Genomic DNA, 24915 nt, shown 5'->3' with positions numbered 1-24915 from the left:
ACACAGCCATACTTGGTGAAAAACAGTGAAAGTTTTCTTACACTGCTAGTACGGTGCCTGTGGATCAGGCAATCTGTTCCTATTACCATCTAATCCCTGGATTTTCAGTTGCAATTTTAATTAAGAGAGTGTCCATTCAGTTTTTGATATGTTCATCTAAGGACACTAAGAAGTTTTTTGTTCCCATCAAATTCAAAAGCAGGTCTGTCACTGAGTTCAGTGGTTACAGGATTGTGTCTGTTATTTTTCTCTTCTCCCCCACAGCCCCCCTCTTTCCCCAAGGTTTTCTTTAAAGGGTAAAAAAACCTCTAGGATATACAGGTCCACCAGAATAAAACAGAATCAAACAGAAGCAAATAATTTCCCAAGCTCATTTTTAAAAGTAGCTTTTTTTTCCCCTTTCTTATTGCCTAGCACAATCTTGCCTTTTCTTTACTAATCTGGAACTGCAGCTGCATAGTGGAGTAAAATTGAGAGGCTAAGAAAAAAAAAGGAGTGCATGTTTGGGTCTCAAATTAATATACACAATAAATTATATTTAATTGTGCCTTATCAATAGGCTGATGAACTTCGGTGTTTTCTGCTGCCATTGGTCATGATGCTCTGTAGCAGGCAGAGGCAGCAACTGCTGCTGATGGAAAAGAAAAGGTAGTGGAAGGAGGAGGGGAGAAGAAGGTGGGAGGCGAGGGGATTGGCTGCTTTTAATGTCATTCACGGCTGCGGCCCCGGCTCTTCCGCTGCTCCGGCTCTGGCTCTCCCTTGAACAGCTCCTGGAGAGAACAAGGCGTGCGGAGCTCGGATCACCAGCATCATGCTCCTCGGGCTTGGATCGTAGATCCCCCTCTTTGAACACTGAAACACCTCCTTCGTCTTTCAGCGTCCCAAGCAGACCCAGCGAGAAAACAAGCACGTGAGAGAGAGAGGAAAGAAAGAGGAGGAAGACGAAAATCTGCATCCAAGGGGACTAAAGCAAAGAAAAAGAGTGCTTTGCTTGCACAGCTGCAAAGTGGGAATTTAAAAGAGCTGCAGAGAGAGAAATTCCAGCTCATCAGCACATACACGTTGCAGAATTACAGATCCAGGTAGAAATGACATCAACAGGGAAAGAAGGCAGCGGAGCTCAACATGCACAATATGTTGGACCCTATCGTTTGGAGAAAACCCTAGGAAAAGGACAGACAGGTTGGTTTCTTTGCAGCAGCACCGGTGCTAGAGGGAAGGTGCTGTAGCAGCCAGTGAGGTGTTGGGGATGGGGTGTTCGAGGGTTGAGGGTTTTCCCATTTGCTGTTTCAGTGAAGGTAATATTCATAGGGGATTTTGGCCTTTATTTATTTTTTATTTTTCATTTTAATTCCTTCTTTTCTCTCTTTTTTTTTCTTTTCTCCTTAAAAAAGAGAAAAAAGAAAAAGAAAGAAAAAGAAAAAAAGCCCAGGATGCTTTATGTTCATTACTCCTGCTAATGGGTGTTGTTCTGATGACAGCTAGAGTGCAGGCAGAGGAAAAAATAGATGATCTGCTGGTAGTGAATTTTCACATCCGTTTCTTCACTGCCCTACTTAGGAGCATTTTTCTTTTTAATCAAATTATATTGAAATTAAAGGTTCACAGCCTGTAGTACCGAGGAGGTGGTGGTGGTAGTGGGGGAGTCACCAGCAGTATTTCATGACATCATGATTGAAAAGGGTGTAGTCCTTAAGGTGCAGTTGGGGGGGGTTGGTGGAAATATGTACAGTATGTCTCTGGCACTGACTGCTGTGGGTATTTAGCAAATATGGATGGATGGGCTGGTGGTTTTTGTGGGTAGGGTCTGAAATAAAAGAAAAATAGAGGATCGGTAGCAGATTTCATTCTGATTATGCTGTGTTTTTGTAGGAGGGGTTGGGAGGGGGGAAGGGAGGTTATTTAATTATTTTTCTTAAGGCTTGTTTATGAAACTTGCCCCCAGCAGATTTTCCTGAATGGAACAATGGTAAGAAATATTAAAAAGAGGAAAGGGAGTGGAGGGAATTAGCAGAGAGCAGGTGCTTCTGCCCTACATGACATAATTAGATCCCCTAAATGCGTTCAAGATCTGGACTTACTGTTGCTTGCTTGGATAGTATATTCACTTCAAGGGCAGGGGAGTATTAATTGGAAGAAAAACCCTTAAAAAGAAGCCCAAATGTCTTCCTTCATAAAATATTTTATTTTTAGTAACAGGTGCAATAAGCAATGGCATCTGGCAAATTCATTGGGTTGGGATCCCCCCAAAAGTGGATTGAGACTTGGGATTATAATTTAGGGAAGGGGTAAGATCAGCCATAGGGGGGCTTCTTTGGGCATGTGGGTGTTAAGTGTTGTTCATTATGGTGGGACAATAAAACATGATGCATTGTGGTGTATTTTTTTTTATAACCCAGCCGAGCTTTGTCCATCTGTTGTCTAAAGGATTTAATAGGCGTTTCCATCCCCAGCTGCTGCCTCTGCTCTGCCTGCTTCCTTGCTGCCCTGCGTGGCAGCAGCTCTGCAGTCCGCAATTTTCTTAGGGACACAGTCAAAATCCAGATCTTTCTCTGTAAGAAGCAATGCTCTTCTGAGATGATTGATTATAACCTCCCCCCATCCTTCCCCTCCTCTTCACAACCCCATAGCAACCGCTCAGAGACATGGATGAAGATGACATTGTCTTCTAGTGGAAGTGACTTTTATTTATATTTCTTTTTTTTTTTTTCCAAATCTCTTCAGAATATTAGCTGCTATAGGTAGTTCTCGGTCACTGTTTTGGTTACCACCTTTATCCTTTGCTTAGCTCAGTGGGTCTTCTGCAGCTGTGTTCTTACTATAATCTGTTCTGATGATGGTAATGAAAATATCCTACAAGAAAAATTATGCTATAATGTTAATAGAACTGCCCTATCTCTGCTGATAATGCTTTCCTGAATACTCCAGGTGATCAAAGAGCCAGCTGTAGATGACAAATTCATTTTTGTCTTCATCACCATTTCCTCTTTTTTCTCTCTCACCTTCTCAGTACCCCTCCCTCCCCTTTAAATGCAATTGTGCCTGAGATTCCTGAAAATACAGCTGCATTAATCTTTTGCTCCATGTTCTTATAGCCTGACGTTGTGGTCCTAAAGGGTTATCTGCAGCTTTGGTTATGTTTTTTTCCTCTCTGCTAATCTTCCTATCTTCCTCCTAAGTGATTAGAGACGTGGGGGTGGAGAGAGAAGAAGAGGATGTATTTAGAGGCTTGCTGCTGTTGGCCTCTGCAGTTATTCAACCAACTGGACAAGGGTGAAAGTTTCCTTTTGCAGTTTTACCATATAACTGATCTTTATAGATAAGTCTCTGTTGTTTGCACACATGAATGCACATGAAACGCACAATACATGGTGTCATAGAAGCTGGAGGTGGGGGAAGGAGGAAGAGAGATCTTGAAAGTAGCTGATGTCAGTCGGTATCTTTCTTTTTTATACCCATCCTTGATTAATGGAATAATGCACTGAGGTGAAATCTAACTCAGTATTAAACATACATGGCTAAATATGGAAAGATGCTTTCTGGTTTTCTCGCATTTTCTGTGCTAATCACATTTGGGAGCATGCAGAATGGCATAACCAGTGTGTGGCATGTAGCTCATCCTCATCCTGCTTGTTTTGGTGGGTAAGCAGGCAACCTACAGCATTTTAGGGAGAGGACAAGCAGTGCAGTAAGAGGGCCTGATTCACCATAGTATATTGTGTATCTTGGCATTTGAGTTGCAGTGGCTTACAGGTGAAGGAAGTTGTGATTGTAATAATTCGTTTAGAGCTTGACTTTGAAGCTTGGAAGATTAGGAGATAATGTTTTGGAATTTATTTTTACCAAGGAGATGAGGAAGAGTGGGAAGAAAAATCTGGCAAAACGAATATTATATTAATATTCTATTTATGAATAGAAAGAAGTGGAAGTTTTGTTGCTAAGTCCTGTCCATTTTGCAGTCATCTTCATATCCATCACCTTTATTTGGAATAGAAAATTATTGACTCTATAAAGTTATTTTATATAGGCAGCTCAAGCTTTGCTCCCAGATACATGGGTGTTATGCAAACATATTAATCACTCTTACCTGCTTTCAGAAGAAGGGGTTTCGGGGAGGAGTGAAAGTTCATTCATAGCTCAGAGCAGACTTAGAGAGGATGCCATGGAGGGAGAACTTAATGGTAGGTAAAACTCTTTGGCTTTCTCTCTGTGGAGTTCATGCTGATTGCCACCTTAAAAGCTGAAAAAGAAGAGTTTACCAGCAGCCAGCAACCTACTGGTCCCTGCAGAGAGGTCCGGTTGTGGTATCTGGGACATTAGTGGGACCTGGTGACATCTGGCTGTGGGTGGGAAAAACTGACGGGGGAAAGCCTTCTATACAAATTAGTGGGTAACAACTGAAAGTGTTGATTGATCAGATATGCAAAATTTGTCCTGAGCAGCCTTCTGGGCTGGTGCGTCACGCTTGCCGAGGGTGACCGGTGCCACAGAGAGAGGATTAGGGCCTGTCAGGCAGAGAAGTTAGGAGGGGGCTGAAAAATGGTTGGGCTTAGGTCTTTGCTGCCAGTGGGAATGATAGAGGGGCAAAAATTATTTTTAATAATACAGCATACAAATTTAACATATTGTTTGAGTACTGTAGCAAGATGGTTTGCTTTTATAATAGGTTGAATTTAGAGCACCTCTTCTTGACGTCATCTGCCGAAATAGCTTATGGAATCTCTATGTAAATGATCCTGCAAGAATATGAGAGGCATCAGAATCTTGATTGTTATACTCAAAAAATTATTTTATAGAACAGCCAGTGTAAAAAAATCCCTGCTGTGTATATATGTGGATGTGTGGGGAAATGCTGGTTTATCTCAGTTCCATTGGTACATTCTTTCACAGTTAATTATAGGAGGTTTTCACTGTAATTAACAGTAGTGAGCAAAGGATGTGTGTCCTGTTACAGTAACACACATGCAAACAGTGCACCTTGAGAAGGCCCAGTCACACCCAACCATGAATCAGTGTTATAGCTTTAGGTATAGATTTTCTTCATTTGCTACTAATTTTACATGAAACCAGCTTCCTGTGTATTCCTTGCTCTATTTTTTTTTTTAAATTCCACAGTTATCTCTGTTCTTGTGTTTCTTTTGGCCTCATTAGCACCTGTTTCACCCTTGAAACCCTTTAACAGTAATTCAAACTGACTGTAGTGAATATTTATTAATGAGTGCAAAGATGAGGAACTGAAGTATTTCCTGTGAAGGTCTTTAGCATTTTGGAGTGTTTTCTTGTATTTTCATTTGACAGTCACTGTGTAGGCTTTGGCATCGTTGTTTGCTGTAGCACCAATTCAATGCCTGGTTGAAATTTCTAAAATGCGGACTTGTCTACAAGTAAGGCATTGGTTCTAAATGGGAGTTACTCTATTGGCATTGAGATAAACTTTATGGGAAGTTTAATGTTGCTTATTCATTTTGTTATGTTCCTTTTATTCTGTTTTAAGCTCTGTGCAAAGAGTCGTGCTTGGAACTCACGGCACTTTGACCTTCACAAAAATTGTAGGGGTTCCCTTTTCTGCATTGCATCCCATATAGCTTACAGCTATTTTGGTGTATAACATGTTCATTATATATGAGCCATGAATGAGGTGTTCAGCAGTGTGCTGTTGGGTTATGTAAGAACAGAAATAATTAAACTTGGGTCTTAGAGAATTTAATAGCCTTTTATTTAGTGAGACCTTAACCAGGACATTTCTTTACAGCCTTACCCATCTGTTTCCATGACACTGGCAGAAACTGAAATTTGATAATTTTTTTTATTTGTCTTTGTCAAATTTGGTTGAAAACTTCTGTTCTATTCAAGTCATGGTCTCAGAAGCCTGGTTTCCTTAGGTAAGTAGGCTAAACAAAGTATATCCTCTTCATTCATACTGCTATGATTTTTTTTCTAACACACCGTATTGGATCTAGTGATAATCTGAGGAGTACAGCTTTCTTCCATTTAGCTGTCTAGATGAATAGATCATTGTAAGAGGTGTGAATCATTGCAGTTTTCCTCATGGCCTTTTTAAACACACAAGCAAACAACAAACTGGTATATATCCTAATAATGTTTTCACACATATACTTTTCTTTCCTTATGGCAGTTTCTTTCAAAGCAGTAGGAACCCATGTTCTTCCTCATGATAGCCTGTGAAGACTTAAATGTTGAATTTGTAATCACAGAAATAAATACTGCAAGCAATACTGTAGGTAGTAGGGGTTTTAAGAATGACATTTTCCCAAGAAACATTATGTCATAGTGACTCACATGTAATGGATTATCAAGTAATGGTTACGAGTTTTGAGAGATATGGTCTTCCTTAACTTTTTATACCTTTCGCTTTTGAAAAGTACTGCTTACCTGCTTTACTGACTGAAGTAAACTAGTATTACCCTGCTACTTGTCTGAACTGGAAAGTTCAGCTATCTCTTTTATGGCTCTCACTCTTTGTAGTTGTTTTGTTTATTGTTTTAATTAGCAAATTTCTGTTTGCTAAATACAGTGAAAATTATTTTTAACTTCCATCCTTCTGAAAACTTTGTAGGGGCATGCCATTAGTCTTCTATCTCAATATTAGTAGCACAATTATTATGAATTTGTGGAAACAGAAGCAGGCTCTGAATTATTGTTTTTCTGTGTAAAGCACAGTAAACTTCCTTACCCAAGTGTTGTTAGAATTTGATACTGTCAAATGAGTAGGACTCTGACTATATACTTGCATTTCAGATGCCAGCAGGAACTGTGGAAGCCCTGATTTCACAAATAGGGTTCTTGCACTGTTCAAGCACTTTCCTACTTTTTGTCATTGTTCTAATGTCATTTTGTTCTGCTACAGTGAGAAGCATTAGGGTGATGAGAGAGGTTGAAAAAAGGAAAAAATCTTGTGAACATTTACTTCTTGAGAGGAATTCTTTTGATCTCTAGAAAATCTGTGATTCTTTGGGAAGAACCAAGTGTAGTGTTTTAGGTTCTTAAAATTCCTTTTGTAAACTGAGTGGAGCAGCCAGTGTATGCTCTGGACTCTGCAGCATTGCAATGTTTTTCAGTATACCATAAGTTTACTCCATACGTTACATTTTGGGAAGTCTTTAATATTTTGTGCTTTAGAGAGTTAAACCGTAATTGTGATGGCAATAATAAATGTGATACACATCTAAAAATTAGCAGGTGGTTAATATAGAACAAATGCAGGTGGTGGAAGAATTCCAGCTTTCAGAAAAAGTTGAAAGGAAATGAGAAGTTTGGAAGTAATACCTTCTGAAGTAAAAGACATTGCGTAAGAACAGTGCTATGCACATAGGAGAACAGTCACCATAAGACAAGGTGGAAGCCTGGATGTAGATTTCTGTGAAGGTACAGTAAAGGCAGAGGCATAAATGAATGCTCAAGTAGTGGTCCTCTTCAAATGCTAAGATACTGTAATTTGCCCTTGTAAAGTCAGTCCATATTTGATATTAAGCTGAATTCAGTAGTAGAATCATCAAGACTGGGATAAATAGATGAGGGTGGATTTTTTTGGTTTGTTGTGGATGGTCCTATTAAGAAATATCCCAAAGAAATTTTCTGTTTTCTTTTTCTTTTTTTTTTTTTTTAACAAGCCCAAGATGTTTAGCAATCCTAGTCAATAATGCTCTTCATTCTGCTTATGGAATATGAGGAGATTGTTCCATTTCCAGTTCATGCATAAACATTATGTTTTTCTACAAAACAGCCATAATGATCTGTAGAATAACATGAATAATTTGTTGTAAATAGTGTTCTTAATGAACTTGAACCAGCTTCATCTGCAGTGTCTGTAAATGCAGAGTGATTTCCTTTAAATCCTTATTTGTTTTGGATTTTCTGGCAAACAGCTATTTATATCTCCTTTCCCCAACTGTCTTTACCTCACTTATGGATTGTCTGCACTTATGCAGTATTCAAAGTTTTGAATTGTACTCTTGAATCTGGTCTGTTGTGTATATTGCATAAGAGAATTGCATTCTGCTTGGATCATTATGCAAGTACTTCTAACACAGATGTTTGCAAATTCAAACCAAAAATTCAGTTTTCCTGGACAGTTTGGATACGATTCCTATGAGCATTCATGCTTGATAGATATAAGTTTTCCAGAAAGTCTTTTTAACAGGTGATTTAAAATGACTACTTTTAGAGCATATTAATATTGTTCATCCAGTTTCATTTTACTTATTCTATATTTAATTTTTAATAGGAATATAAAATTTTTATGAATTAATTATATTTACAGACTAGAAACATTACTAATAAAAATATATTAAAGCCATACAAAAAAAATTACCGAGAAGATTTTTTCCATTGCTTCATAGCTTTTGAAAGTTGGGTTTGGGTGGAGTTTAGGTGGAACAGCAGAATTTGTTTTGGTTCCTTTCATGGAAGTGCATTACTGGCTATTGATGTAGCTGCAAGCATTTTGTTCTTGGATGTGTCATTTGTGGCAGAGATGCCTGTGAGGGTGCAGTTGTCCTGTGGACTATATAAACAGGAATGCATTCTTTCTTTTCCAATGACCTTGGGATAAACTTTTTAAAGACTATTAAATGCAAGTGTGTCATATGGACAAAGAAGGTAAAGGATGGTGAGTGTTTAAGCAAATCCAGGTATCTTCTCCTGCCAGTGGTACTACTGCCTTCCCAGAGGGCAGAATAACCTTCAGGCTGGTGCAGGTGGCTGATGCCTTGCTCAGTTAGGGAGGTGTTAGAGTAGGACACTTTCCTTGAATTGTTAGTGCTCTTGGTTTTATTTTGAGGGAATGATTTTATTATTTCCTGAAGGCCACAGAGACATATCAGGCCTAAAGCTGCCCTAAATAATTCTTTCATGGAGTTCTAATGGCCAAGCTTGCTGTTCTAAACTCCATGGCTGTGCTAAGCAGCTTCTGGCTTTTAGACTTTTGTTGTAACTACTCTGGGGAATAGTTTTTAAATGTTTGTTTTTTTCACATAAACATTTTTAATTAGGGTAAGGTAAGGTTAGACTGGAAGGGACTGTTCTTTGTGTCACTCACCACAGATAACAGGCTGCTTTTCAGTTTTTTATCTAATAATCCACTCATTGATAATCAGTGATTTTATAATCAAGGAGTTTGGAAGAAAGTAGATAACTTGCCAGCCACTGACAAAAGGAAATTATTCTTGGTAAAAACTTTGCATTGAGATCTGTGAATCAGCTGACAGTAAATGGGTTAATGCAGGATGCAGGGCGATATTGAGGAGAGAAATCATCATTGGGTGGCTTAGGGTGGGGTGCAAGTTCTATTTTTCTTTCTCATTTTAATGTTACAGCACTATGTGGGAATTATAGGCATGATAATATTTCCAGTGAAGTACTTACCTTTAATTTTTCTAAAAAGGAAAACTGTTTTCAGGCATCCATTTAGTGAGTGCTCTTCTGGTTCTATGCTTCTACTTAGAAAAAAAACATTCTGTCTTTATATACTGAGACGCTTGCAATTTTGATTTGCTGTCTTTTGCACTATATGCTTAATGTGGGAGAAAACAAATCAGTGTAGCATTTTTTAGTAGTCTACATATACCTGTGTATTAACACACTCTGTTTTTGCAGTGTCATTGCTCTGTGTGTTCAGCTTTAAATGCCATAAACTGACTCCCCTTGTATTTTACCTATTAAAAGCCCTATTGACTGCAACAGAAGTAATGGAGGAACTGGTTTCTGGAAGAAGCAAACTGAGCTGGACAAAAGATATTTTAATTTTTTACTGTTTGTCTAAAGCCTACTCTTAGAACTATTAAGTGTCAGTCTCTTAAAGTGGAACAGGAGCTGCAAATGAGAATTTGCCAGGTCTTCATACTGACCCAGCAGAGAACGATGATGAAATTGCTTGGCTCTTTATCTTTCATTCTTTCCTTAATAACTTTATGTGTAGCTAGCAGTGCAGACACTGCTAGGTTTCTACATAGATACTCCTATTGGAAAAGTGATTGTTTTGTTGTTTTGGTCCAGGATGAGGCACACCAAAGTTCATAGTGTTGGCTTGTCTGCCTTACAGGAATGTAATTTATGAAGAGGAGGGACCTTCAAGAATATATTGACAGCTAAACATGAGCTGGAGATGTACAATTTCATTTTTTAAAATTCTGTTAAAATAAATGTCCTGCTCTGATGAAGTCTGGGCTCATCTAGTGTAAGATTTTGATAAGACTAATGTTTTGTTGCATTTGCATTAAAGCACAAGTTTCAGAGAGAAAATAAGACTTCATATCCCAAATCTTTGTGGTGTTAAATGTACTGTGTGCCATTATGAAAATTTTTCTGATGTCTTTTGCTGGTTGTTTGCCAGCAGAGGATTGGGTTACTTATCATGCCAGCCATTTGCCCTGGGTGAGTTTCATTTAGTGATTGTGTGAATGCCTTTTAATAAGTGTGACCTGTCCCTAAGATTAAGGAATGAATTTGACTGTTTAAGATTTTACCATACTGGAAACTCTTAATCTCTCCCAGTATTCTATTACAAAGCTCTCATCATATTTTCAGACTGAATGATGGATAGCTTGGCTTTCATGTTGAGAAAACCTGCTGGCAGCAGGTACAGATTTGGTCCACAGTTATCTTTTTGAAGTCCTCATAATCCGTTTTTTTGGTTTGCATTTTTGTGGGTTTTTTTGGTTGGTTGGTTTTTCTTTTGGTTGCTTTTGGGGTTTGGTTTGTTTGTTTATTTTAAAGTTTGGCATGACCTTGCCTCTGCAAAAAGAAAACTGATCCGAGAATTGTTATCCTAATCTAGAGGCTTCTAGACAGATATTTGGTTCTTTCCACAGCTGCAGTCTCTTAGAGAAAAATAATTAAGATGCTAAGAAGGTATCTTCAGAAAATTTCTGGGGATGTTACAGTTCCAAGGCTAGACCCTTAATTGTTTAGGCCTTATTTAAATAGGTTCATGTTTACTGCTTGAAGTGCTGGTAGAAATACTCAAGGATATGGCCCTTACCTAAATAAGCATATGTTATTGTCAGATTTTTTTTTTTTTCTTAACTGTATGGTCATGGTAGACTGAAAAACAAGGTTCTTTTATGGTTGTCTCCTACTTATACAATATGCTTTGTCTTTGGGAAGTTAATACTGATGCACTGTATGTCCTTGGACAATTATTTTCTCTTAGGTGTATTTTTTTCTTCCACATTTAATGTGTCTTGCCCAGCTTGTGAACTGAGGGGAAGGATAATTTGTGTTACATTATCTGCATGTAATCCCTTTCATGCTAAGGCACTAATCCTAGTCAGGCCTTTGTGTGTGAATAGGAAGCTCCATTTAAATTTAGGAAGAAGCTCCTCCACTGTGAGAGTGGGTAGCACCTGGCACTGGTTGTCTAGAGATTTTGGGAAGTCTCCTTCCTTGCACTGTTCAAATCCAGACTAGACAAGCCTTGAGCAGCCACTCTGGTTGGCTGTGCTTTGTCCAAGGGTGTTGATCCAGGTGATCTCCAGAGATAACTTCCAGCCTCAACTCTTCTCCTGTGCAGCTAAACCATAACTTCCTCAGTGACCTGTAAAACTAAGGAACTCTGTATTCTCTATTTTTGTACCCTGTATTTCCCTGCTGCTCCTGCTCTTTCTCTGTCCCTTGTCTCTTGGACTAGGTGAGGACAATGTTTGACTCATTTGGACGTGTCTCTGCTGCTTGTCCATCTTTTTTCTTTCTCTTGAAATACATTAAGGATAAATCACAAGTGAGCTTTCTGTAGGGGGAGTGATGGTTTGAATCTCTTAGTTTTTTTTTCACAGACATTCAGCACTCTCCATTGAATTTGTAGAATGTCAGAGACTTCCCTTGCTCTTTCAGACTTGGTTAGAGATTGATAATGGGTTCTGATGTTATGGGGGAATTGCAGATGGACAGCCTGAACATTTAAATTTTATTTCCTTTAAAAAATCAGGTTAACAGAAAGCTGTCCTAAACAGCACAGCTTCTGTAATCTTCACTTGGTTTTGAGGGCCATGAGATGCTGCTGTGACAGATCGAGATTGCTGCAATACAGCTGTTCTTCGGATATTGCCCTCACCTTGACTAAGATTCTTATACCAAAGTTAGAAGGAGAAGGTGGTGCTAAAAGCACATTATGATTCCCTGGTGCTGGGGGAATCCCCAAACAGCTTGGCAGGCTGGATTGCTGCCTACCCGCTGCTGCTGGAGCAGTGCAAAGCAAGGGCCACGGAGACTTGAACTTGGTCATTTCTGTTTGCAAGCTGAGCTCAGTGCTTGGGGAGTGTGGGAAGAAGGGAGCTCTCACTGCATTTCCTCCATGTATCCATTTTGGTACAGTGGCAGTATTTGAAGTAGTCCTTTCCTGCAGAAAGCTGAGAGGAAGACTGAGAGCCGTTTGTGTGTTTGCAATGCCTGTCTGTACAGAATCGCCACCAAAGACAAAGCCAAGTATTATATTAGAACTTGGCAATGGCGCAGGCACTATCGCCTCATTAAACGCAAGCATTTGTTTTTTTTGTAAAGACACAGCTATGAGTGGCACAGCTTTTAGGATTCCTTACACTTTGTGAGCACCAGCCTTCAAGTTTGTCATTAGCCTTTGAAGCTAATTAAATCTACCCTTTTCCCCCCAAATTTCCCACTCTTGTAAATCAGTAAAGCTTGATTAAAATCAGTAATCATTGTCAATAGAGAACAAGCTGTCCTAGAGTTTCTGGGTTTTGTCCCATGCTGCTTTTCTTCTGGGTCTGTGGTTTATTTCATTGCTCATATTTATGAAATTACATCTCTTTTACTATTGGTTGTTTCCTGATTGTGATTAAGACATTACTTAGGCAAATTCCCCACTCAGTTACATCTGTGCAGTCTCAGTGACTTCAAGGCCTTCCTCACGTTTATCTGAGAGGGGAGTTTGACTCATGAGCAAGCTTCTCATTGATGGCAGCAGAGGCAGACCTCTGGCAGTGTTCTAGTTAAGAGCAGCCTAGGAATACATCTCTGCAGTGAATATTCAAGCAAATTAGAGCACTAAGTGGAATGATACTGTAAGCAAATTCAATTCAAACAGAAAATATAGGCCCAGCATTTTACAAATTACTATATTTCATCCTTAAAGCAGAAGTCTGTCTGCTCAGCTAGCACACAAATTAAGGCAAGCAAATGTTTTAATACTTCTAGTAGTAATTCTGTAGTATTCCATACATACCTGTACTGAAATTACCCAGCCAGTCTGCATTAAGTTTCAGGATGGAGAAAATGTCCTTACATTTATCATTGCTTCATCTTTGCTAGGAAAAGGAACAACCAGACTAGCAGCATGACTGGGACAGTTGCATATTTATTACCAGGTGCCTTGTCCTACTCAGACGAAATGCTGCAAAAATAGTCAGTGTTTCTGGGTCTGTGTCCTTAATGCTGCCATCACCATTTCTCTTATCACCACTGAATTAGATGAGTTATGGCTGCAAAGCCTCTCTAGCTCCACCAATTCTCATTTATCCTCAGAGCTTTTGTGCCTGTGGCTCCATGGAACTCGGTGGGCTGTGGACTGCTTCACAAGAATTCATAGCAACTTTGATTAGAATAGCCAAATTACCATCATATTTACTGTTCAAGTGTCTGCTCTACTGCAAATTTCAGAGGAGTTCATCAGAGGGGGAAAACTCATGTGCTCTAGGTCTTTTTCTTCTTGTTGAAATGGTGGGGATTGAACACATGGCAAGGCCCAGCATCCAAATCAAAGGCTTTGTGTAACTTGCAGTCACAGGTGGAATTCTAGCCCTGGTGGGATATGCTGTTCTCTTCTGGCACAAAGAGCAATGAACAGAGGGCACTGAAGGTTGGAGAAGAGAACCAGAGCACCTAAGAATGTTGCCCCAAGTAGAAGTCTTGTCTCCCCCATTATTTACCTTATTATTTACTTGTAGTAGTTGTGCCTTTTTTTGGTCTCTTGATAAACTCTGCATCAGCTACAGATCAATATGATGTGTCAGATGTGGATAAGCTGAGAGTTTTTATACATAATGTATTGTACACTTTATGTATGGGAGACTTCATTTCAGGGTTGGATTGGGGTTTTTTTGTGTGTGTGTGTACACAAAATGCCAACCTTCTGCTTGATCCTGGGGAGTTCTATTTCTCTGGTGCAAAATTATTCCATACTCTCAAGGCTCCTTGGATTAAAGGTACTGAACTTCTCAAAGGAGGGTCACTATTTGTACTCTTGTGATCTCTAAAATGCTACAGAGTCTTAGCTGGGACATTTCTTGTCTTCAAAAGTAGTAGAGATGTGTACAATACAGGGTCTGTTTGTGTCATTGTGCAGTTGTAAGGCAGATTATTCAGAAACAATAGCTATGTAGTCTTCACTAGGCCTTAACAGGCTTAGTCACTGACTTGGGGTGGAGCCTTGGACTACTAAAAAATTATATTTTATATTTTTTTTATTATGCCCTGGTGTAAAACTAAGGTAATCCTTGACTTCCCTTTTGGGACTGAGAGGGTTAGCCAGCTAGCATAGATAACTGTATCACAAATAAAACACATCATGAAAAGGCCTGGAATAACCCTACTGTTTAGGTCTAGTGATTTTTAATTTTTTTTTTAAACCTCTTGAGGATGGACTGGCCCATACAGTCTGGTCTGCCAGGTGATGATATCTGTTTATGCTGTATTTGTCTTCCATAGCTTGTCCTTTTGATTATTGAAATACTGATACATAAATGCTGAAATTTCTGGGGCTGCCTTTAAAAAGTTGTTATAACAATCTAATAAAATGGAGAAATTGCTTTGATATTCCCATTTTGACAATATGTGGCTATGCTGACTTTTGTTGCTTCTTTCCTTAGGGGCATTTGTCCCTGATCTCTCAAACAAAATGTCACTGAGTAAAACTATGTATGATGCTGTGTGTTCTAGTTACAAAAGATTTGTAAGTTGGTCACTTTTATTTATGCCTCCGTGGAGCTGGTGGAATTCTACTGCAGTGTTAAAATGCAGCAGTTTCATTTTCCTGCAGGCAGCAGCCCTCTGGTGGTGTGCGCTTTTTTTAAATTTTTTTTTCCTCTTTTTTTTTTTTTTTTTTTCCTTTTAAGTAATTTTTGGAGATTCAGATAGACTAATAGAGAAGTCTTTTAAAGTGCCTCAAATTAAGCTGCCACATAGTCCCATATCGCCTCTCTTTTCCTTTCTAGTTCTCACCTCATCACCCCCCCTACCTAAATTTGCAAGTGGGATGTAAAAGACAAAGAAAGGTTACAAGATTAACCCAGTGGATAATACCAACAGCCATATTTGGCAAACTGGTATTTACAAAATACTGTAAGTTTCGGCTCCCAGGACTCCTGCCTGGAAAGGGTATAGGTCGGTGTGAAGTGGGTGGCTCAGCTCCCGGGTTGTGCTGAAGACTAGACTGTCAGGAATGCAGGCATTTCTGAGGAGGCTGCTGATGAACTTGAAAATTGAAATATCAAAGAATTTTTTTTAAGGGATGACCTTAGGAGTCTGTTACATGGGTGTTAGTCATATTGTAAGCTACTGTCTGGAAAAAATATTTTGGCTAGCAGGGAAGGAGACTCCTCTCATCAGTGCCCTAGGAGTGAAATTTACCCTTTTGCTAATATGAGATTTAGCTATAACTTGAGTCCTTAAGATCTAGTTTGAAGTACTAAGTTATGTTCTGGGAGGTGAAAATGGGAGTTCAGAAAACAGATAAAATATTGCTCCATGATGTTTTTGAGATAATAAGCCAGAGTTTTGTGCAAATGGATTTTGAAATTATTAAAGCTGTGCCAGGAATGTATTTGGCTTGTTTTCTTTCCAGGGCTACAGTAAATGTCAAAATCATGCTGTATTTGTGACTGTGCTACTGCGTAAATACTCTGTAGGAAGACATGCAGTTCTGTTAACAATTGAATGCTGAAGGGTTTAGGGCAAATAATTCCACTTCAGATTAGTTATTTTAAAATTTTCTGATTTTTTTACTGTGATGTTTGAAACCTAAGGTGTATCTGCAAAGTTATTGCTTGGGTTTCTGTGTTGTTTTGGGGTATTTCTTTGGTTCATTCTAAAGAAGAATGGGATCAGTAAATAAAAAGCATTAATATACAGAATAACTTATTTTTTTTTGTGATGGACAGTGGTTGTGGCTGATGAACCCTTGGCATATATGGTTGAACTTCATACTGCAGACAGCAGATAATAAAAATTTGAGGCCTTACTTGATAATACTTTAGGTCGCTTGTGGTATAATTGCTGAAAAGTATCAAGAGATGTTTAGTGCCAGCTAGGATATATGATGCAAAAGTGTTGTTTCACCCATGATGTTTTTGGGTGTGTAAAGTCTTGGCTCTTTTTGCTGGGTTTGCCTCAGTCAGGAAGCAAAGGTCCAGCCTAGTGCACAGTCTGGGGATAGAGTCTGACCCTTGCAAAGAACTCTCAGTGCACATAGCTTTTATATTAGAGGGGCAGAGACAATTTAATGACTAATGCTTGCACTTAACATGGGAGAAAGGCATCACTTGTTCTTGCCTAACCCCCAATCTCCAGAACATGATATTATTTTTGCTTATTTAGGTTCCTGTTTGGGATTTAAAACACAATACTGTAACACTTGCTGCAGTAGGTTATTGGTAATTTTTTGGAGGCAGAATAAAAATTGGTTATTTCCTAATCGGGCACGTTTAAAAATAAAAAAAAAAAAAAGAAAAGAAAAAATAAAAAGGCCTTGAACCCTTCATTTTTTTCCTTCAGCATGCTTGTCAATTTTGCAGTGAGAGGACTAAAGTGAACAGCTTTCTGCCATCCAGTGGAGAGAGATACAAGTTTTTTAACTAAATCCATCAAATAACAATGCAAAAGCTTCAGTAAGGAAATGAACTTTTAAAAAACCCTGAATTTTCCCTGTTTCGCCACAAGTTTATGGTAGTTCAAAACTTTAAAATAAAAACAAATAAAAAATTGAATTACTAGGCTGTAGGTGAAGTGAAAGAGAGTAACATTTCAATTCAAAAAGCAAAGTTGTCCTTCTCCACTGATGACTGAAGAGGCTACCTAGAAAAAGCTAAAACTTAAGGTATCACCACCCCTATTGATTATTCTAAATACTTCTTTTCTAATGAAAATCTTAAAATATGTTTGCTTCCAGTCTAAAAATGAATTCAAGTGGTTTATGGCCATTGCTGCATGTAAGGTGATAAACTTGATAAGACTTTTGTGTTGATTCTAACACAGGTATACATGGATCCTAGGAGAAATAAAATCACCAAGACTAACTCCGTAACCTTAACACAAAAGCAGGTGTGATTATAGTGTTGGTAGCCTGGATCTAATGTGCAATTTCTTTGGTTTCCTGTTGTACTTAACTTGCAAAAATAATAAGCTTTGAAAGGAAATGGTTTAAAATTCATTGGCCTTCCTACTGGTTCTGGTTTTGTGACTGAGTACACCTGATACTGTGATCTTTGCAATGCAATTCTTGACATTCAGTGTTTTCTTGCTGTGGTCTTGCATAGATGTTCTGTTTCTCCACATTTTGGAAGTTGTGTAAGGCAAGGCAATTAATATGCAAAATAGTATTTAAATACCAAACCAACACTGTCATGTAGTTTTGGGATTCTTCTGGTTATAGCAGGCTAATCAAATCTCAAAATACAAAATCTCTGTATTTTGTTCAGAGATTGTGTTCTACACAAAAACTTTCACATAATGATGGGTCAGATTTATGTTCTTGCTACACATTTTTTTTCTTCTTGTTGCAACTCTGATGCTTCATTGACATTTATTTGGGTTTACAGCAATTTGACACAGCAGAGCAGTACAATATTCTACCATGGACCTTGTTGTCTTCCATGTGTCCTTACAGGAGTCACCATACTGAAGTCAGCAAATGGGTGCTACTGGAAAGCTGTTTCAAGTGAGGATATTTTGTAGTTGCTCTCCTGAAACAACTTCAGCAAAGACTAGGCCATAGCAGTGAAAGGTATAGATAGAAATATTTGTCAAATATAATTCGATTATAAGCTATACCAGGAAAAAACTACCCCATGATGCTTTCTCCTGTCAGCTGTGAAGCTTATTTAGAATGGTGTATACTGCTGAAGAGAAACATTTAGTAATTGAAATGTGGGTGACAAAGAAGCAATGCATATGCAGCAGCTTTTTCTTTTTCCCTCCAGTTTTGTGTTTACATCTCTGTCATAGTAGCAACTATTGACACTATTGGAAGTAACTTTTTGGCTTTCTCATTTCTCTGTGTATTAAACCTGTATTCTTTAGCATTCAGCAAGTCAGTGGTATAGGATCATCTTACTGCTCCCCCTTTGATTTTTCACTCTTCCCCTATGGCAACTTTCCCTGCTGGATGCATGTGGATTTAGCTTGATTCCCAGCCTTGCCACCAGCATTGTAAAATCGAACTGTAGCATTTGAAAATACTGCTCTATTGAAAAACAAGCTGGAGCAATCCAGACTTGGATTTCAAAGGGAATGGAAAGATCTTGATCCATGCTGCTTTGCAAGCTCAGCACCACAAAGTGTGATTGACTGTAAGCTCACTCATATTATGAAACACTGAAGGGTATTAAGTGTAATAACAGGCTGGAAAAGTGTGATATATGAGAAGATGAAGAAGCCCAGAGTCTGTATCTCCACAGGCAAATTGGTGCTTTTCTTATGCTGTTGTTAAAATGGCTTGATAGCTCTGACGCTATTGAGTCTCACTTTAGATTTCCACTACTTCACAGGAAACACAGTTTAACCATGGCTTACTTCAGGAACAACCTGAGTTTGCATCCCATAATCTTGGTTGCAGTTGATTTATTTTGTAACTGTAACTAAAAGATCAGATTTGGTGACTATGGGCTAGACCCTCAGTGGTGCTGTTTGGTTAAGAACCTTGGATTCCATGCTGCTGGACTGACTCTAGTTATGGATTTGACCTTCTATGTCAGGACAGAGACTAAAATTTTTGAATTTGGGAAAGGGTGTAGATGTTGGACTTTCTTGTTTCAAACAATGTGACTTGAGAAAATTGTAAAACGACATGCATTATGAAAGGCTTTGTTGACTGAAATTTTAGATACTGTACCCTTTCTGCAAGGAGGTGCATTTTTGTTTCAGTCTTTAAAAAGGCCTTTCTGTAACCTTGACTGGTTATTTTTTAAACTAGAGATCACTTTAACTGTATTTTGATACATTGTACATTGATACAATAGCCACAGCTTGGATATTGCCTCTGTTCTGAGGTATCCACAAATGCCTACAGTTCTCTTAGACAATTGACCTCTGGGGCTACAATTCTTACACTTAGCCTCTAGTCCAGAAATTACTTCTTTCTGTCTCAAGAGATCTCAATAAAAATCTGTATGATGAGGTTTATTTTGTCTGACTGTTGGCAGCAGGAGGTGGTAAAGAAAGGGAAGTCAGTAGTTCAATTCCTTGATGGAATTAGATCCTTGAGAAAATAAGGATGGTTCTTTGAGGTTTACTTGGTACCTTGCCAGTACATAGCTTGCTCCACATCAGACTTCATAATTTGTGTACTTCATTTTCGTTAGAAAGCCTATCAGAGTTATCAAATTTGTTAATTTTGCATTAATACCTGTTGATAAAGAGTCATGTGGTGAAACATACATAGTTAGACAAAGGTATTTTTGTCTAGAGGGAAAATTTTAAGTCTGAGGCTTAACCATTTTGAATTTCAGGAGAGTGAATGTGGAAAAAGTGTTTTTTTGTTCCATAATCACATACTTACTACTTCTCTGAGTTGAGGTGCAAAACTGTAAAATGGCCTGTTCTTTTATATCTGTCTTGGACATTGTCCAAAATCTCATGCCATTGCACACTCTCAGCCTACTTGTGTATGTCTGTGCTGCAGTTTCTAACCAGACAAGAAAGCTCCAGGCTGCTGCGGTGGGTCAGGATGATACCTGGAGTTACTAATTTAAAAGGGGCTTGGTTATCCGTGTTCTGCACGGCTGTCAGTTTTAGACAGTCTAGTTGTTGATGAGCACAACAAGGATGTTGTGATAAAACAAGTTTTTTTTGTGTGTCAGACTAGTGTTCTCTGGTGTAGTAGATTTGTTCAGTGGTCAGTTTTAGAAATGCTGCAGCATCTGACTTCAGAATCACCAGCATAGGATTTTTTTTTTTTTTCCCCCTGGTATCATGGTTAGTAATTGCCTTCTATCTGAATGTGTCAAAGAGTACCAGTTGATTTTGGTTCTAACATAGGGATATGAGTCTATTCCCAATAACTGTCTGTACTTCAGATTAATGTAATTTTATGTTGCCTCAAGTGAATGAAAAGAAGCATCAAAATCCTTTACTCCTTTTCCTTCTTTCTTTCTTTAAAACTTTATCCTCTTTTATTTAGTAGAGATAATGCACATCCTGGTATTAAGGGGGCATTCTTAATGTGTAATATCTGTCTTTCATCATCCTGTGTTTGTCTAACATTGTCTAATATGTCTTTTTTTAGTCTGATCATCAAAACTGACAATCTGGATATTTTCATTCTATCCTGGTATCCTCATGCACTCTGTGTTTTTGCTGCCGGTCTCTTAATGTTACCTATTTCTTCTGTGCATTTTTGAGGTCAGTATTCCAGCTGGAGATATATCATTGATTCATATTTTGGCATTATCTCATTCTCAAGTACAATTTTAGATTTGATTGTTCAACATTTTGTTGTCAGTTTTGATTACCTCTGCACATTGAGTTGATATTTTTATTATGCTGTCTGAAGTAATGATAACTCTTTTCTTGAGTGACTCCAGATAACTTGGGAGTCAGAACTGCATATTACTACTTCACATTAGTCTTTCTATTATGCATTTATTGACACTGAGTTTCATCTACAGTTATGCTCTCTTTCTACCAGGTTTTGATATTTCAATATTTTAAGTGCTTAAATGCGACTTAAGTGTTGGTCTAGTGCTATCCTACTGTGCAAGGGTAAATTTCACCCTTTATGAACTGATGCATCCTGTCACATTAATCAGGGATGTACTGTGGATTTCCTAGGGCAATATAAAGGATCAAATTTCCCAATTAACCCCTTCAGAACAAAATTAAATGTTGATGCCAGGCCTAGAATCTGTACCACAAACTTGATGTATCATGATCTGTAGTACTGGTGATCTATTTTACTGTGTCCATAGGGAAAACTGCAGCAGTAGCAATCTGCTGGGTACTTGATATATCCCAAGGTCGAAAGGTTACAACTGGTGTATCCAGATGTTGAGAGATTTGTAGTATCTTCTGTTGTTTCCTCTATTTGTTAAATAGGTTATTGTGAAAGCAAGTCTATAAAGGTTCCCCCAAACTAAAGCATTAAGTTTGATGGGACTCATTTATGCCCATCTATCTTTTCCCTTTAATTAAAAGGAAGGTCCTTTTCTGCTTTGCTGTTTCATGGAAGATACCTAAGCAGGTGAGAAAATGGTTAGACTTGAGCAGGTTTGATTTCTTTAGTTACCTCTGATTTAGAGAGTCATTTCTTGAGACTTCTGTTTAGTCACCTGTAATGTTGATAATGGACCTTACACAAACTACTTTGAAAGTTGAAGACTCAGTGTACTATAGAAGCTAAGGATTTTTTTCTTTTAAGTATAATGTTTCATAATGTATGACAGGGTCTGCCGATGTCTGATTTGGTTTTCTGTTGTTCCCTGAAAATACCAAGAAACTGACAGACCAAATAAAGCATTTCTCCTCTATATCCCTTAAATGAAGGAGGAAACACTCTGAAGATGATTCTTCTTCCTGCTTCCCTGAAGAACCCAAACAAAGTAAAACTGCAGCATAAGGGGTATAGAAATCTGAATAGACGGGAGAAATTTTTTCATTCCTTCAAGCTTATTACTATCATTATTGTTTTGGTGCTTTGTTCAGTGAGCACTGATTGCTGTGAAATTGGTGAACTGTCCAGCTGTTCAGTGGATGCTTGTCTGATCATGGAAATTCTGCTTATGAAGTAGAGCAGGGGGAAAAAGAGTGAAACATGCTGATATCTTAGTGGATTTAGTTTTACATAGTAGCATCTGCTAAACATGCAGTGACTCTTTTACTTAGCAATTTAGACAAAATCCCATAATTATTTAATGAGCAACGTCCCTCTTTCTCTCCCATTTGTTTTGATCCCTAACCCCCAGAAGTGCTGGCTTCAGGGTCTGTGTAAGGCATGACTTAGGCTGTGTACCTGCTGCCCACCCTGGGTATTGTGTATGATGTTTTGATTTATTTATTAGCCTTTATTTTTTTAAATCCATGAAATTTTTGGAGGAAAGGAGGGAAGAAACAGGACCTTTAAATGACAACCCACAGCTCCTCTTAACTAGTGACAGACGCCTTCTGATGTGACATTTTAGGGACTTTGAGACTCCTTATAATAATATTTGTGGTTCAGGAATGACCTTGCATATCAGAAGGTCTTTGTCTATCCTGCATGTCATAATGAGTTAAACATTGTAGTGAAACAGCACAAAACCAAAGTGCTATGTCTGAGCCTCCTGCAGCCTCTTTATCCCCTTGTTACATTCAGGAAGAAAATAAAAATGGATGCATCTTTCTAGAGAATAAGGAAAAAATGTTGCTGAAAAGAAATAGCTGTTTGTGTGTACTGCTTAGAACAGCCCACAGGCTATACTGACAGAACTGCAAGAAAGCTGATTGGAAGCCTGTTCAAAACCTTGCAAAAAACTACTGGATACAATAAATCACTTGTGTTTTAAGCTATTATAATTAAATAGATTTCTCTTACTTATAATTACCATTTAATATTAAATTTTATTTATGGTACTAGATGGAAAGCCAAGTGGAAGTTGGATTTTGGTTTCTAGAAGCAACTTTTCCAACTTAAAACAGATCAGGAGCAATAGAGCAATTGAAAACAAGAAAAAAAAAATGGAGGAAAATGTAGAGAGGCCAGTAAGTCCTGCTTCCTGTGGTAGATGTGAATTTTTACCATTCTGGAGAACTTCATCTTTGCAACTCTGTAGACAGGAGCAAGTCATGTTGAAATGATAAGAGTGAAGTGTATTATAGCCCTGGGGCCCATTCTGTTCACTGCATACAAGCCTTTCTGAAGTGGGAGTTATTGGGTATTTTGGAAATATCAGAAGTGAAACAATTGGACATCTGTTTTTAACATGGATAGAGTGCAGCTCTCTAAGGTGATTATAATAAAATTCCTATGAACTTTAGGCCACCTATAGAAAGATCATAGCAAATCATACTGTAACATGGATACCTGTTCTTGTTGTAAAGAACGGTCTCTGCCACAGGCTGGTAGTTTAAGTCATTACTTCTTCATTCATCATTCTTGAAATTTCTTATTTTCTCAACTATTCAAACAGCAGAGATCTAGAATGATTTCATTAAGCTGAGATAAACATCTGATGATTATTTTTAATGTTTTCATATTACATAAATACCTTGGGAGCCATTCTTTTAGGGAGCTTCATGCTGGCTGAGCAGTTGCTACCCAGAGAAATCCACATTCTGAATATTAAACTTCATGGATATTAAGTACTGCCAGAAGGAAAAAAAAATTAGGAAGAAATGTGTTTTTTATTCTTGAAAAACATGTATTTATTAAAAAACTAACACTCTTGCAAATTGATGCCCTCTTCTGCTAAGTATTTCCATAACACAACTGGGAAGTTTAAACTAACTTTCTTCACTGTCTTAACTCATATTTTGAAACAGAGGTGTCATTACTCTGAGAAATATGTTGAAGTTCCATGTGTAAGCTAAATCCTTTTTTGTGCCTTCGTCAATGTACAGATATCATCATAAGGCTTTTATTGCAAGGCATTATTCAGTAGTAGTTGTTTTTGAATGGCAACAGCTATTCTGAGTGCCCACAAGAACACAAAAGTTTTTCACCATTTGTCACAGGTGATGTATCCTTCTCTTTGTTGGTCCCTGTTGAATACATGGAGAGCATTAATACCAATATTATACTCATGTTTGTTTAAAACTGATCTGAAGGTGCACTGTACAATTGTATGTGTATATGGTTGGCACTATACATAAAATTTACGATTCTTAACATGGTGATAGGTTGCACTGCATGTTCCCACTATCAGTTCTCTGGTAATGTTCTTGATCCTGAGGAGTTTACCCATCTACGTAATTTTTTGCTGCAAGAAACCTGTTTCACAGATGCAAGTAATTGTTTCTGTCAAACAGAAGGAACTGTCCAGCATTTTCCAAGCTGAATGTATTAAAACACTGGTAAACTTGAACTGACTTTGAATGTTGTCTTTCCATGCTTCAAAAGACTTTCATCATTGCATTATATTTGTTTTTGGTACGTAGGATATGTGTGGTTATGCATCTGTATATCTCTCTGACTTGAGAGAACTGTGGCTAATCACAAAGATAAGTACTGTTTGTAGCCTGTTTGAACCCTTGCTGTTTAAAAGTGGTGCAAGCTTTAGCTACTAAATTTCTTTACGAAACCTCCACAAACTTCTGCATTTCTGAAATAATAATTGAACAAAATTGCTTTTAACGGCACTGGTAAACTATGATGCATTTAAGTATTCAGACCAAGTGATAAAGAACTGTGTCTAAATTATGATACAGCTGAAATATCAGTAGAGAAGAAAACAAAGGAGAAGCAGGGCATAATACTCAGATTATTGATTTGCTTGGTATTAAAAACATCTTAAAAATTTTGAAATTAATGAGACATAAAATCTTCTCCTTTGCAGCTGATTCTCATCAGTTAGTTATACAAGAGCTATCGCAGGAGAATGGATCATACCATTAGCTGTTAGCTCAGAATGACTCTGCAAAATACTCCTTAAAGCTCTACTGACTTCTTTCTGACAGTCTCCTAAAGGTCTCTGAGCTGCCCGTTGCTGCAGTGTGTTGGGCTGTTCTCAAACCTGGATCTGAGTTGTATGGCAGAAA

The 24915-nt window shown here is 38.1% G+C and overlaps 1 protein-coding gene across 16 annotated transcripts in view; it reads left to right on the top strand.

Moving 5' to 3' along the window:
• The first annotated feature begins 639 nt into the window (after positions 1 to 639).
• Positions 640 to 24915, top strand: part of BRSK2 (BR serine/threonine kinase 2) — a 301198-nt gene continuing 276922 nt past the window's right edge. For 5 of the 16 annotated variants that reach the window (XM_085580154.1, XM_085580153.1, XM_085580151.1 and 2 more), the window contains exon 1: positions 642 to 1182. In XM_085580154.1, the coding sequence (XP_085436280.1) occupies positions 1089 to 1182 (94 nt within the window). In that variant the 5' untranslated portion in view covers positions 642 to 1088. Of the gene's footprint in view, positions 1183 to 24915 lie in introns of all 16 variants that reach the window. The other 11 variants (XM_085580157.1, XM_085580149.1, XM_085580155.1 and 8 more) reach the window with 8 other exon arrangements.

The sequence above is a fragment of the Lonchura striata genome, chromosome 5 (genome assembly GCF_050655825.1).
Source record: "Lonchura striata isolate lonStrDom1 chromosome 5, ASM5065582v1, whole genome shotgun sequence".
In the NCBI taxonomy this organism is placed as follows: Eukaryota; Metazoa; Chordata; class Aves; order Passeriformes; family Estrildidae; genus Lonchura; species Lonchura striata.
Note: the sequence above shows the minus strand (reverse complement) of the source record. Positions and strands in the feature narration are given on the sequence as shown.